General features: G+C 52.6%; 1 protein-coding gene across 4 annotated transcripts; it reads left to right on the top strand.

Moving 5' to 3' along the window:
• Positions 1–689: 689 nt before the first annotated feature.
• LOC148642239 (tumor necrosis factor receptor superfamily member 9-like) lies at positions 690–13,624 on the top strand. 4 transcript variants are annotated; one of them, XM_088616924.1, is made up of 8 exons: positions 690–1,647; positions 3,009–3,169; positions 6,051–6,161; positions 6,480–6,614; positions 8,737–8,806; positions 9,573–9,787; positions 9,878–10,037; positions 10,460–13,624. In XM_088616924.1, the coding sequence occupies exons 2-8, from the start codon at positions 3,073–3,075 to the stop codon at positions 10,623–10,625; spliced, it is 954 nt and encodes a 317-aa protein (XP_088473050.1). In that variant the 5' UTR covers positions 690–1,647; positions 3,009–3,072; the 3' UTR covers positions 10,626–13,624. The 4 variants fall into 4 exon arrangements, with proteins under 4 accessions (XP_088473050.1, XP_088473048.1, XP_088473049.1 ...); XM_088616922.1 differs by having other exon boundaries at positions 2,889–3,169; XM_088616925.1 differs by having other exon boundaries at positions 708–1,647; positions 2,889–3,169; positions 9,878–9,997.
• The last annotated feature ends 1,814 nt before the right edge of the window (positions 13,625–15,438 follow it).

The following is a 15,438-nucleotide window of genomic DNA, read 5'->3' as shown; positions in this document are numbered from 1 at the left end:
GCTCTTTGAGAAAGAGGTGATTCATGAAGTCTGTTTTTTCAGACCAGGAGTGCACTGTAGGACTGTCCCTCAGTGACTCATGCCTCTTCGCAGGCCTCAGCTCCCCTTCACACAGTTTAGATACAAAACACTGCACTGCAGACTAACCACAGCAATCAACCGTGGCTAACCATAACTGGCCAGTTCTGAGAAAGTGATTCTGCATGCGTGGGCACTGCATCTACTGATGGGTGTTCACTTCGGGTTCAGGAAGACCGAAATCGTGCTCTGTTCTCATTCTAAAGCCTTTTTAAACAATAATACTTGCAGTCCAGTCACCCTGCTTTGTATCACCCCAACCTTGCCCAGGTCTGCTGGTCAACACAAGTCCTGCCTCCAGGGGGATTCCCTGTATCTCTACACGCTGGGTCATCCTGAATCACTAGCACAGATGCCCGAGCAGTAGGACATCAATGCCACGAGCCAAAGGTTACTGGCTTTTGACAGGAAGTGCAATCACCTGTGATGTCAGAGGTGCAGGTCTCGGGGAAGGCGTGGGAACAGGAAGGGATCGGCGCCTTGAGTTCGTCGGTCCTCTGCGAGTGAAGTGAACTATTCGCCCAGCTGGGCTCCCTCCTGCTGCTATGCTTCAGAGGACAGAGACACACCACACTGACTGCGGCTCCTTCCTAAAGCAGAGAGAACTGAGGCCAGTGACGTCAGCAATCGTCAGAGAGACTCACACAAGCCCTGCCCTATAAAAATTGGAGACTTTTTATAAAGGCTGCTGTTTCCCAGGCGAAGAAGGAAAGGCTGTGCTACGTAATTTCCTGAAGCTGGAGCAAGGCGGTGACTCGCCTGGTCTCCAGAGCGCTGTGTCATGAGGGGCTTGACTCTCCGGCTGAACCAGCTGAGTCAAGCAGAGAGGAGTCTTCTTTGCAGGCAGCAGCTCGTGGAGACGGACCAGCAGGGAGAGAAGAGACCCTGCAGGCAGGCAGCAGCTCCTGGAGATGGACCAGCAGGGAGAGAAGAGACCCTGCAGGCAGGCAGCAGCTCCCGGAGACGGACCAGCAGGGAGAGAAGAGACCCTGCAGGCAGGCAGCAGCTCCTGGAGATGGACCAGCAGGGAGAGAAGAGACCCTGCAGGCAGGCAGCAGCTCCCGGAGACGGACCAGCAGGGAGAGAAGAGACCCTGCAGGCAGGCAGCAGCTCCCGGAGACGGACCAGCAGGGAGAGAAGAGACCCTGCAGGCAGGCAGCAGCTCCCGGAGACGGACCAGCAGGGAGAGAAGAGACCCTGCAGGCAGGCAGCAGCTCCCGGAGACGGACCAGCAGGGAGAGAAGAGACCCTGCAGGCAGGCAGTAGCTCCTGGAGATGGAACAGCAGGGAGAGAAGAGACCCTGCAGGCAGGCAGCAGCTCCTGGAGACGGACCAGCAGGGAGAGAGACTCAGCGAGAGTTCTGGATTTTGGAAAGAGTTTTTGGACACTCAGCTGCTCCTCCTTTGTCCCCGCAAGGTCCCAGGTGACCCACCAGACTGACAGGGAGATGAACATACGGTACGAGTGTGTGGGCTGCTAATGTGGAGTTTTGTTACGGGGGAACAAAGCCACTTTCCTTCAGCCACTCAAGAAGAGTTAAAGAGTTAAAGTTCTGCTCCCAGACGTCTGTAAGTATACAGTATATATAGTGTAAACTGTTATTTAAAGGCAATGCCAGAGGAAAAACAACATTAGCCTGTTGCAAACAAGTCCTATCTGTTCCGTTTGGTCATTAGTAACAGACTGATCTCAGAATCTCACCCAGCCATTTGCTGGAGGAAGCCAAAGTCTCCGTTTTCACAGCTTGGCAGGGCTGCTTCCAGCTGCTGTAATCTGAGGGCAGTTGACCAGTGTATTGCAAGGAGGAGGTTCCCCAGTGAACAGAAACGGCCGGCTGGCGGGGCGCAGGGCAGAGGAGAGAGGGGTCTGGCGCATCAGGGTGCACGCAGGAGCAGTGCTCATGCCACTCACCCCAGCTTGGCCTTTGCACTTGAGTTGGTGTTCTCAGCCCGCGGTTTCAAGCCTGGCGCAAGATGAAAGACACGCAGCTGTCTCAGCGTCAAAACCCAGGTCCTCTGTCCCTGCCATGTGGGCGCAGCTGTGCTGGGGTGTCCTTGCAGGCACCTCCATGACCTTTCGCCTCACCGCAAGGCTCCGCGCCACGCTGCCCCCGAAGGCGCGGCAGTGGAACAGCAGCGGTTCTGGAAAGTAGCGGCCGGGGGTTTCAGGCTCACCGTCATCAGGTCTATCTGCCTTCTATTTTTGGCTTTTGCATGACATTTGCTTTCAAGCTCTTTTAAAACATGTTCAGTGTTTCTCTGGGACAGGCTGCTTTTGTAGGAGGGGGTATTGCCGTGATCTGTGATCTGGTCGTGCAGTGGCAGTGAGGTAGCTCTCTTCGGTCTGCTGACTGAGAGGGCTGAGCAGAGGGCCTGTTGGCGCAGGGTTCTGGGGCACGGGTCCCCCCTTCTCGGTGCTGTCTCCTCCCAGCCTGCAGCACCCCCAGCACTGCTCTGGGGGTGCTGCTGGGAGGGGCACTGCTTTCTAAACTCAGAGGTGTTTGGTCTGCTCAGCCAGTGGAACAGGGGCTGACCGGACAGCAGTGGACGGGCAGTGGGGTCAGCAGTACGTGCTCCACAGCCCCAGAGCAGGAGAGTAGACAACACAGCTCCTACACCCGCAATCACAAGCACAAGGACCTCCCATCAGGCACTTCTCTGGGTTTCTTAGGCTGCATGTCTTAATTATGTTCTCGATCATGTTTGCTTCTTTAATACATCTGTGAATTTATAGTCCCTCATTGTAATCTTGCTCTGTGTGAGAAAAACAACTGATGAAAGCTAGTGGCTTATTTCTCTTGATCTCACAGGCCCTTTCAGTATCGACCTCTTACTGCGTTTTCTGTCGCTGCTGTGATCTGATGTCATCCTTCCATTACGTAAGAGCTGCTTAAAAAAAGATCTGTGGTTTGCGTGATGTCACCTGGCAGACAAAACGGGCGGCTGTCCCGCTGGCAGAGCAGAGGAAGTGCAGTGTGACAACGTGCGAACAGCATGGCTCCCCTGCGCTCTGGGATACTGCAGCTCGCCGGGCTCTTCCTCCTGCTGGGGCACCTGCAGCGGACCGCGGGCACGCCGCTGTGCCAGCCAGGTAGGCTCTTCTCTGATTCGTCCGGACGGGCCTTTGGTCATCGTCTGGGCTGTCCGGTCCCTGTCCGACACAGAGCAGCACTGGCCCGGTGAGCACACAGTACCTGAGTGCTCTGAGTGCTGGCTGAATTAAACTGCTCACGGGCCCTGGGACCAGAAGAGCAGCAGTTCTTTGACTGAAGGCACCGGCATCTGGCCAAACGAGTAGGAGCAGCGCAGACCATAATGACACCAGTTAGTGTAGAAGCTGACACTGGGATAATTCCCAGGTGGGCCCCCCGGAGAGGCGGAGAGGGTGGTCTGGTCAGCAGACCCCGCTGGCAGCGTAGACTCAGGGCCAGGCTCTGTGTGGAGGGGGCTGAGTGAGGCAGAGCCTGAGGTGTTCGCCCTCATGCCAGTGGGCATCGCCAGGCTCTGTCCCACAGCCCGAGCTCCGAGCTCGAACCCGCGACTCTGATTGCCTCAAGTCTCAACACGGGGATGCTCCTCGCTGCTGCTCGGACCCGGGGCTCAGCTCGGCGCCTCTCTGACTGATCTCGGTGTAGCAGGGGTCTCCTCTCATGAGGGCTGGAACTCCGGAGGGGAGTTTCACACCCTTCTCACACCTTACATCACAGGATGCTCTGAGCACGGACCAGCCTGCCTCTGTAAACTGCTGCCTTCACTGCGCTTTACTGCACTGTTGCTACACTCATACTGGGCTTTACTGCACCATACTGTGCACACAGAGCTTTACGACGTTTTGCTATGTTTTTACTCTGATTTCACTGGGCGTTACTGAATATTGCTGTGTGTTGACCCGGACCTCAGTGGGATGTACTGTAGTGGCTGTAGTCCTTCCTCTGTGTTATACAGAGGTACAATATAATTCCTGCACTCCATCCCTGCACAGGATCTGGTTACAGTTGCCTTGCAGCTGCCATTAAATGATCTTGATATTAATTATTTTCACATCAACTTTAATTTTCAAGCTGGTAATGTAACTTGCTAAGTCCACTAAAAGTAACAGTGGAAAACACACCAACAGGTAGTTCCCAGCACTGCTGTCCCCAGTGGCGCTCTGTGTCCACACTGGACACCGTCCCCAGTGGCGCTCTGTGTCCACACTGGACACCGTCCCCAGTGGCGCTCTGTGTCCACACTGGACACCGTCCCCAGTGGCGCTCTGTGTCCACACTGGACACCGTCCCCAGTGGCGCTCTGTGTCCACACTGGACACCGTCCCCAGTGGCGCTCTGTGTCCACACTGGAGACTGTCCCCAGCGCTGCTCATTGCCTACACTGGACTCTGTCTCAGTACTGTACTTGCTCTTCCAGTTTGCATTAGTGCAGTCAGCATCGATGTCCTTTATTAAGTTTATTAACTTAACTTTATTAAGTTTATTATTGTAACTCATGCTTATATTTACACTCAATGTAATTTTTCACCATTTGGCTAAGAGCGTCTGTGGAGCACATTAATAAGCAGACGAGTATGGAGTTAAGGAAGCAGAGGTGCCACAGGTTTGTTCTGGGAAGGGCTGGTATTGTCAATTTTTTATCTTAAAACACCGCCTGGCTGTGTCAGGTGAGCATTATTATTCAATTTACAGTCATACAGCATTTAATGAAGCCGGCTGCGCAGGCAGTGTGTGGAGAAGCAGTCGGTTTTGCCCGCGGGGGGGCCGAGCTCTTGACCTGCCCACATGCTGAGGCTGCTGTGGAATTTCTGCAGCATCTTCTACTCCCCCTTCCTGTTGAAGCCTGCAAATCTTGCAAGACATGATGTAGGTGTGCAGAAGATTCTTTTTTACATTTCCTTTGCGCATCTGGAGAAATGACTTTAGAGAAGAAAAAAGAGGAGGCTGGGAGCACTGGTGCAGCCGATCGATGGTCACACACCTCTCCCTCCTCCAGCGCCCCTCAGACACGACACCCCCACACTGTTAATATTAGGGCACCTCACACCTCCTGTGGCCTGGAACCTGGGAGGCCTGTAAAGACCGAGGGGAACAGCATTACAGTGGTCCAACTGGGATCTCAGGGCTCAGCCTGTCCCGGGGAGTCTCTCTCCGTGTTGCTGGGAAGACCAGGCGGAGAGCAAGTCTTCTTGACTGGAGGTGTGCAAGGCTGTTTCAGTGTCTGCTCCAGAGTGTGCGTTCTGCTCCGTCTTCGCTGTACCGTGCGTCTAGCGCTCAGCTTTCGAAAGGTTTGTGACGAGCTGCATGGTGTTAATCACGTCTGATTCAATCTTTGTTACTATGAAATGTGGGTCAGATTCTTATCTCCTGCAGACTGTTCTTTCAAAGGAAATCTTTTATCTGTGCTGAACAAACAGATCCCAGTGTCAATCAAGATGTTTGTGAACATATCCCTGCCTGCTACACAAGCAGGTTCCAGATCCAGTTTTCTTTTAAAGTTTATTATTACACAGCTGCTCATTGCTTTGGGGATGCGTTAGCTGTTATTTAAGTTAAGTATCTTGGATTTTCAGTCTGTCCTGCCAATCTGAGACACTGTCCATTAGAAACATGTGCAAAGTGACAAACAGGCCCGGTGGGCAGCTAGAAACTAGATGATCCCAGGATCTCCCCCAGCTGTTTCTCCAGGGAAGCCAAGGTATCAGCTTGTTACAGACCCCTGCAACCCCTTGTGTAAAGTGCCTCCTTTTCTCATCTGTATGTACCTGCATGTAATTTCCTCTTGTGTCCTGTTAAGAGGTCTGCTGGGTTGACTGTCTCTGCCTGTGAGGAGTTTGAGCAATTGGCTGTATGATGTATCATGTTTTGTGATCAGTGTCCTCCTCCTCCTGGCCTCTCCGTCCCTGTCCCAGCAGGTGCTCTGGTCCTGTGAGTGCGCCTGGCAGTGGGAAGTGACGTGTTGACTTTCTTGTGTCCTTCCAGGTGAGAAGAGATCTTATGAGCAAGATGGCTGTGTGCCCTGCCAAGATGACCGCTATCAGCCAAAGCCCAATCACAGCAAGACCTGTCTGAAGTGCTCGGTGTGCAATAAGAGTAAGAGCCAATCCTCTTCTTCTTCCTCGGTCCGGGACGGTGTGGCTGTCCATCCCAGAGGTCGCCTGTCTCTTCCGCTCGGACTCACTGGTCCAGAGACACACAGCTAACAGGCTCAGTTCAGGCTCGCCCCCGGGCTGCCATGGTTCAGTCCAAAGAGCTGGTCTGGATCAGAACCAGCGCCCTGGGTCTGCATGGGCCCGACCACATCAGTTCCCGCAGTCCCGGCTGGTGCAGGCTTCAAACTCCAAATGCTCTCCACCTGTTCCAGGAAAAACGTCTGCTTGTCTGTCTAACACAGAGGTTCTTTTCCTGCAGATAAAGGCAGCGAAGAAGTTTCTCCCTGCACGCGCACGAGAAATGCCATCTGTAAGTGTCTGCCTGGGTTTGCTTCTCGAGACTCTAACAATGAGACCTGCACCTGTCAGAAAGGATATGAAATGGATGCCAAAGGTAAGGGCTCACTACATACCTGCAGAAACACTTCCAGTCACACCCTCAGACACACCTCCTACCGACACACCTGGAGACACACCTCCTACTGACACACCTACTACTGACACACCCTCAGACACACCTCCTACCGACACACCTGGAGACACACCTCCTACTGACTCACCTGGAGACACACCTCCTACTGACACACCTACTACAGACACACCTGGAGACACAACCCCTACTGACACACCTGGAAACACACCTCTTACTGACACACCTTCAGACACACCTCCTACTGACACATCTGGAGAGACAACCCCTACTGACACACCTCCTACTGACACACCTGGAGACACAACCCCTACTGACACACCTCCTACTGATACACCTGGAGACACAACCCCTACTGACACACCTGATGACACACCTCCTACTGACACACCTGCTGACACACCTACTACTGACACACCTTCAGACACACCTCCTACTGACACACCTGGAGACACAACCCCTACTGACACACCTCCTACTGATACACCTGGAGACACAACCCCTACTGACACACCTGATGACACACCTCCTACTGACACACCTGCTGACACACCTACTACTGACACACCTTCAGACACACCTCCTACTGACACACCTTCAGACACACCTCCTACTGACACACCTGGAGACACAACCCCTACTGACACACCTGGAGACACACCTCCTACTGACTCACCTCCTACTGACACACCTTCAGACACACCTCCTACTGACACACCTGGAGACACAGCTGCTCCAGCATCACTGCCTTCTGTCGGTGTCCCAGCTCTGCACACCCTGGGGAACTCAACAGCTGCCTCAGCATTGCAGGGAGGGGAGGTCTGTATGATGCATGTGAGTGCAAAATAATTTCCACCCCTGTGACAGAAGCCCAGGGCCCGGAGGACCTGGAGTTCACACGTACTCTTCTATTAGCAGCTAATCAAGACTCCCTAAAATCAGCTTTTCCACATTTTCGACTTTGCCTTTTTTTTGCACGAACTACAAAGGCAACACCAGCGGTATTTCCTCCACTGAAGCATCTCTACCAGATGAGCTGAACACCTTCTCCTCCCGTTTTGAGGCTCAGAACACTGAGCTGCTATCAAGGCTCCCAGTGAACCAGGGGACTTTGTGTTACAGCTCTCTAACCATCAGGTGCTTAGAGCCTTTAAGAGAGTGAGAACCCAAAAAGCAGCCAGCCCAGATGGTGTCTCCCCTCATGTCCTTAAAACCTGTGCAGGTCAGCTATCCAGCTTTCTCCTGCCTAGACAGACATTTTTAACCCCTCTCTGTCCATGTCAGTTGTACCAGAGTGCTTTAAGAAACCACAGTTGTGCCACTACCCAAGAAGACCAAGGTAACTCGCTTGAACGATTACCACCCAGTGGTCTGGAAGTGCCTGGAAAGACAAGTCTTGTCCTATACAAATTGCTCTATCCCAGACTCCCTTGACCCACTTCAGTTTGCTTACCGCCCATATCTCTAGCACTTCACCCTGCTCTAGAAGACGGATGGGGTACCTATGTTAGGATGCTGTTTATTGATTACAGCTCGGCCTTCAGAGGGCACAGCAGTGCAAACTGTCAGCTGCTTCAGGTTCCTCGGCCTGCAGATCTCCACCGACCTGGACTGGACTCACAACACAGTAGCCAGTCTGAAAAAGACACAACAGCGCCTGCACTTTCTATGTTGCTTAAAGAAATGCAGTTTGGGGAAGCAGCTCCTCATGAACTTTTACTGTGGCACCATAGAAAGTGTCCTCACTAGTTTCCTCACTGTGTGGTACAGCAGTACTACCATGCAGGGCAGAGATGCACTACAAGGGCTGTGGCAACGGCACAGAGGATCATAAGATGCGCTTTACCATCAATCCATCCGCTGCCGCGATACAGCCCAATCCATCATTCGGGATCCCAAGCACCCTGGCCGCAGACTGTTCTCCCCTCTGCGTGCCACACTGTTATGGTACTGCTCGGGACAGGAGAACGCGGATCAGGAGAAGCTGAGGCTGCAGAGTGCTTCACTACTCCAGTACCTCCAGAACATCCACTCCTCTGCAGCCATGTGCTTTAACAGAACTGTTTGTTTTTTTCTTGTGTTCCAGAAAAAAGTTGTGTTCCATGTAAAGACGGATTTTATTCTACTGATGGAGAGAAGTGCATTAAATGGACAGAGTATGTATCAAATTCCAGCTTTGCTTGCAAATGCCTTGAATTTCCGATCTAGAACTCCCGCCTCTGGAATCCCGCAGGCAGCTCTGCTGTCCTAGATGATGTCTAGGGCCAGCAGTCGGTCACTCTCCAGCTCGTCTGCAGGCTGGAGCTTGGACTGGCCTGCTGGGCCGTCTGCAGTGACACTGCTGTACCCCCTTGGGCTCAGCTAGCTGAAACCACTAGCTCGGCAGTGCCTCAGCCTCCCACAGTCTGAGCTGTGTGTCTCCACAGAAGATTATAAGAAAGGCTAAAAAATGACAGGCGGCCATTTGGCCCAGTGGATCCCGTTTTGTCATTAGTAGCTCAGTGATCCCAGGATATGATCCTGCCATTCCTTGAAGGAAGCCAGGGTATCGGCTTTACCTACATGGCTGAGTAGCTTGTTCCACACTCCCACCACCCTCGGTTTTAACTGCACTTGCCTCAAGTTACTGCAGGTGCCCTCTAGTTAATATTTCAGTCTGCTGGGTTGCCTTTGAGGATTCTCCTCCTTCTCCCTCATAGTTTCCTCTGTTCAAGACTGAAAAGGACAGACATTTAGAACTGCAAAATCCCCACTTCTTTGTGTCTGCAAAGAGCTAGCCCTCCGTGACCGCAGGCCTGGCCCTCAGGGGACAGACCGCTGGGAGGCTGCCGCAGTTTGGACTGAAGGACAGGGCAGACAGACGTTCCCCGCGCCTGCGGACAGCTCTGTGAGAGTGACCCCCCTGTCCATGCCCTGCTCCAGGTGTGGAACGAAGCAGGTGAGGGTGGAAGGCTCGAGGGAGGCGGATGTGGTCTGCGGCGACGATCCCAGTGCGCCCAAGTCGTCCCCTGGCACCCCAGTCCCAGGCCTCTCTGGACAAAGCCACAGCACGGACATCTCCACCGTGGGCGCCAGCAGCGCGCCCGGCAGGAGCGCCACGACGCCAAGGGCAGGAGCCGCGAGCGACTTCAAACTGGGCAAGTCCTCTCCCTTCCTGCCCCCCGCCGCTGCGCCGGACCTGCGACCCCCCACTCTGACCTCCGCCGTCTCTCCCCCTCCCACCGCAGGCCTGATGCTGGCCTTCTTCATCAGCTCGCTGGTCCTTCTGGTCATCGTCATCACCACCTCCTGCAAACTCGTCATCTGGCCGTGCATCAAGAAGAAGAAGAAGCTCTTCATAAACCCAGGTGGGAGACCATTACAGCAGACGAGCTGTGTGAGCGCAAGGTAGCGTATGAGCTATAAGGGAATAGTATAGTGTAGCACTCGAGCTGTAAGAAAATAATGTAGCACCTGAGCACACAGATTTGTGTAGATGTCTATGCCCTTTGTTCATTTATATGAGAAAATCCTATAAGTTGTCACAGAAAAAGAATAGTAATTCACAGGGAAGCAGATTATTGGAGTGAAATGAGTCTGGGAGTGCAGTCTCTGACTCCTGTAAAGAGCCCCACTGGGTGCAGGGTATTCACGCGCGGGGCTGGAGGTGTCTGTCAGAGCGCTGGAGCCAGCTGGGGTGAGTATGTTGGTATGAAGGGGCAGGCAGGAGTACCGCGCTCGCTGGGGGCGGGGCCTGGAGAGGAGAGGAAGCAGCAGTAGCTCCTGGCGCCCGCCCTGCCTCCTGACTCTTCCCTCCCGCGTCTCCCCAGACGGCAGCTGCCGCAGGCCGGTGGAGGAAAGTGGGGACAGCAGCCGGTCGTCCCTGGTCAAGTCGAACCAGGGCAAACCGTGACAGGCCATGTCCTGCCCCCTCTTCTCGTCCTCTCGCCCACCCCCACGCACCACCGCTGGGATCGGCCCGGCTCGCGCAGGTGAGTCTGACCAGCAGCGATCCCACAGGAATCCTCACTCCTAACTCGCTGCAGGAGGTGAAGCTGTCTGGCCTCCTCCTGCTTCCTGACACTTTCGATTCCAGAAGCCACTCCTGAAGTCCGGGGTGTCCACGTGTGGAATGGGACCTTCATGCACTTCTGCAAACCAACAAATGTGAACTGAAGTTAAAAGATATTTATAATCTCTTCATGTGGTTACTGAATTTTTTTTATTTTAAAGATGTCTTATTCTGTAGCAAAACAGAGACCTGTTTGGCAATAGTGTTTAAAGTATGTGTCTGTGCTTTTTGCAATGCAAAAAAAAGGATACATGAGAAAGATACGTATATGTGAGTTTTCATCATATGAAATGTCTCAGGTAGAGGTCTTGGACCTGTCCTCTGTCCTCTGTCAGGTCCCGGAGACAGTGTCTTCTGTGGCCTGTGCTCTGCAGGCCCATGTTAAGGTTCAGAATCAGCAGTAATTTGCTTGTGTGCCTGTTCACGTGCCCTTCCTGAACAGTGCCCTCTTGGTCTTGGACCGGCACTACAGAGAACCAACACAGGCCCATGCTAGCGCCAAAGAGAGTGCCCCGAGCGCTGGTGTGGGCGCTGGTGTAGGAGGAAGGACACACAGAGGCAGCTCTTGCTGGTAACACTGCAGGCTCAAGGGGCAGCCACAGGGGGCACTGTTTCACAGTCGGCTGGCTGTGGGGAAGTGACACGGACTGGCAGTGCTGGTGTTTGCACGATGGGGCTCTGTCCTGCCTGTCCTCTCAGAGCAGGGACTCGCTGTTTCTGGGCTGCTTCGCACAGGTTGTTTTGGCCGAAGGGAATCGGGTGTTTCCTTTCCTGCAGGAGAAATGACAAATTTTCACTGAGCAGAACAATTAGCGCCTTATTTCTGTCGTTTCAGAAGACAAACTAACACGAACGGTATGAATTTTCATTCTTCAGCACTTCTGCAATGCAGAACATTAGCTATTTCTGTGACTTAAGGAGTCAGATTAAACAACCTATAGGACTAAAGCAGAGGTACAGTAATACCACCAAAGTCTTTTGTGCATTCGCAGGAATCAATTTAGCGTCCTGTATCTGAAGCATGTTTATTGACTCACTATTTTAAAGTTTGGTCAGTGTTGTTGGGTAAACTGTGATCGTCGGTTTGTAATCCTTCTTCTGGGTGTGTTGTACACTCACTCCTTCCACTAGATCACTGGTGCACAACTCTAGGCCCTCGGGGGAAACACCATAACCTGCAGGTTTCTCCCCTCCTCTGCTCTGAGTGACCTAATTGAGCTGGGCGTTGCCTTAATTGGACTTCATTGGTTTGACGCTGTCAAAGAGGCAGAGACCTGGAACCCTGCAGGACTGTGGCTCCGGAGCCCTGGAGTTGTGCCAGGGAAGCTCTGGGAAGACGTGTCCTCTCGGCAGACAGGGCCAGTGCCGGAAGATTTACTCATACAGTGTATGACGTTCCGCCCGGCTCTGTTTTGTGTGCATGTTGGTGGTGTCTCGCCCAGTCTTCTGTGTGGGTCTGCTGTGGGTTTTTATGGATATGAAACGGTTTGGGAGGTGTCAGGGGACGTGGCCTCGGCAGTAGCCTGGGGCTTTCCCAGCCGTACAGGAATCCACACTGCGCCAGGAGACACAGAAGTACCAGGAATCTGACCCAGTGACATCCAGAAATACTTCATCCAGGAGACGTAAGGCTGAACTGGCACACAAACTGGGAGCAGCCTATAGCACTGTATCTTGTGAGCAAGCTGCTACATAAACCTCTGTACCTGGGTTGTGTTCACCTGTTGTGTACCTGGGTTGTGTTCACCTGTTGTGTACCTGGGTTGTGTTCACCTGTTGTGTTCATCTGTTGTGTACATGGGTTGTGTTCATCTGTTGTGTACCGGGGTTGTGTTCATCTGTTGTGTACCGGGGTTGTGTTCACCTGTTCTGTACAGGGGTTGTGTTCACCTGTTGTATACCGGGGTTGTGTTCACCTGTTGTATACCGGGGTTGTGTTCTCCTGTTCTGTACCTGGGTTGTGTTCACCTGTTCTGTACCTGGGTTGTGTTCTCCTGTTCTGTACACTAGTGTCAGTCTGAGATTTAAGTTATCGGTATTTCTGTGCAGCTTTTTGAATTGTATTTAGCGGGGTCGAGTTCTACTCCCCATCATGCACCATGTGTCTCACTTCAATTTAAATGGTGGAAATGAAAGGTTGGAATTAATTAATATCGTTCTAGTTGCACAGTGCTGGAACAGCTCCAGCCCAGAGGGGCTACAGCCCAGCTTGTTCTGTAGGCCACTGAAAATCATCAGGAACTTCAATTAACCAAGGAATTTGTTCAATGTTGTATTCAAGAGCTCTAGAATGAAAACCCTGGACTGAATCTGTGCCAGTTCTGGGAGAACTGTGGTATTCATTCCTGGTCCAGTCCTTAATGAGTAACGGTCTGGACAGAGTGGGACACAAGCCGTCTAAGTCAACAGCTGATTCAGATCATGTCCGGAAGGTCCGGGCTAACCCCAGGAGTGAACTTCACCGCTCTGCAGTGCGGCACAGATGCTTAGCCTGTAGCCTCTCTGGTCTGCTCTGCTGCAGAATTTTGCTCTAGCCGGCTCTAGAAGTATTTAATTGACCATCAGTGTGGTGGTGGTCCTGGCACTTGCTGGGCTTGTGCACTGTGGTGGAGGGGAGTTTGGTGACCTTGGGGTCACCCCTCTACCTGTCTCTGTGCTAGTGGCGCATCAGCCACTGGGCTGTTCTGATGTTCCCAGAATGTTTGGTTTTATGTGACTTGTCTTGTTCTTGGTGTCCTTACGTGCTGCTGTACCTCTCTGTTCGAGTGGAGTTCTTTGGCCCTGGCAGCTGTGTCAGCCTGTGCCATGCTGTGTCTTCCACAGTGCGCAGATCCGAGGCAGTGCCCTGGCTCTCGAGCTCTGCTGCACTGTGCTCTTTCTGTGATGATGTACGCCTGTAGGAAATAAAGCCTGCTGCAATAAAGCCAAGGCTGAGACCTGGTGTTTCATGGTAGACAGAGGTTTTGTGTAGCTGCCACAGGGTAACTGGAGAAAAACAGCACCCAGCGAGCACAGGAATTTCCCCAGGGTTTCTAGTTACCTTTGTAGTTTTTCATTTTAAAGAATAATAGCCAACTCATCTCAGGAACGGAAACCAGCCCCACCACAAAGCTCAAGGAGGCCGGGAGAGCGGCTGTCAGGGCTATTTTTAGCTTTATTTGCATTGTTATTCTGAGCACCGACACCAGTCAGAAAATTCCCCTGCTGGGGCTCTGGCTCAGCTGAAGAGAAGAGACGAGGCCCCGAGATCGTGACTCCCGGCAGTACCCCGTGCCCGACACGCTCGCTCGGCCCAGCCCAGGAGAGGGATAGATCACGGCGCCTTCGGCAGAGGCAGGCAGCTCGCTGGGGTGAGGACCGATGAGCTGCAGCAGGGGAGAGGCAGCCTCAACTACACCTCCACCTTTCCAGCCCCAGCTCTGATCTCAGTCCCAGTCTCTTTCCCAGTCCCAGTCTCTGTTGCAGTCCCAATTCCAGTCCCAGTCTCAGTTACACTCCCCATCCTAGTCTCATTCCCAGTCTCAGTTCCAGTCTCATTCCCAGTCCCAGTATGATCTGTAATCCATTGCTTGTACTGCAGTTTGGTCTGGTGTTTGAAATGGGATGTGTGTGTACATTGCGAGAGAGACACTAGGCGGCAGTGACCCGTGAGGTCAGAGGTGATTGAGTGCACTTGTCCAGCAGGAAGCTGTCCTCCTGTCACCACGCCCTCTGGGGCAGTCACGGTTTGCCCGGCCCCTGCCTGCGTCACACCATGCTTGCCGTGACTCATGGGGAAAGACGATGTTGTCACCTCTGTGGTCTTTAAAGTCCCACCAGCTCTCCTCACTGCTGAACGCACATCCTGGGTCACTGATCAAATCTTTTCATTCATGAACTCCATTACAAACATGCGGCTGTAGGATCTGCGAGTTCCCCCAGCTCCTTGTGTCTTGTTCTGTCTTCTGTCACCCACTTTGACGGGCAGGACGTAGGCCTAAAAGTCAAGCTCAGCGTAATGATGTGCCTCTTCACTGCCCTCCTCTCCGACGTGATTCAGTATTTCTCATCCGTTTCCCACTCTGCATGACTCCTTGTCCATCCTCGGAAGTTTGCACTGTTTTTGCACGCAGCCCTTCAGGAGGACTGGAAACACGGAGATCCACCAAGCTCTTCCGATGGTTTCTCTAAAACCTCCTGCGCAAACCTGACTCATCAGGTGATGTCAGCCCGTCTGCTGATGACAAAGACTGTTAAGATCAGGAGAGAGAGGGACTGAAATTCCGTGACACTCCAGGCTCTGTTTGAGTCAGGAAACATCCCCACACATGAGCCACCAACATGTGAAACTGAACGTTGATCGAGAAAGGATTTCAAACGTTGTTTCTTTGTGCTCTGTATCGTCTGCAGCAGGCCTTGTGTTCAGTCTGAAGTCCCACATGAATTTCAGAATTGAGTGCAAGATCCCTTTCATTCCAAATAGCTCCAATAGTCTTGGAAACAGTCTGCCGAGTTGGATGAAAATAGCTGACATTACATTGTAGTAAATGCTCTATAACATTATAATAAACACATCTTGTAAGAGGAGGAGTCATGTAGGTCAGAGATTAATAACATCAGGGAAACACCAATGATGACAGTTGTAGATTTTGTGATATTGAAACCAAGACGTAAATGCTAAAATAGCTACATTTTAAATGCAAGCCAAATTCTTACTAGGTAGAGTTCTTACTCAAGTTCCTGCTCTACACTGATGAC

This window comes from Lepisosteus platostomus, chromosome 23 (genome assembly GCF_059453375.1).
Source record: "Lepisosteus platostomus isolate fLepPlt1 chromosome 23, fLepPlt1.hap1, whole genome shotgun sequence".
NCBI classification, from domain to species: Eukaryota; Metazoa; Chordata; class Actinopteri; order Semionotiformes; family Lepisosteidae; genus Lepisosteus; species Lepisosteus platostomus.
Note: the sequence above shows the minus strand (reverse complement) of the source record. Positions and strands in the feature narration are given on the sequence as shown.

Bases quoted from the DNA above. Each gene is read 5' to 3' on its own strand.
- LOC148642239 (XM_088616924.1), top strand. From the start codon at position 3,073: ATGGCTCCCCTGCGCTCTGGGATACTGCAGCTCGCCGGGCTCTTCCTC. The intron at 3,170-6,050 runs GTAGGCTCTTCT...GTGTCCTTCCAG, and splicing joins CACGCCGCTGTGCCAGCCAG to GTGAGAAGAGATCTTATGAG. The intron at 10,038-10,459 runs GTAGCGTATGAG...GCGTCTCCCCAG, and splicing joins ACGAGCTGTGTGAGCGCAAG to ACGGCAGCTGCCGCAGGCCG.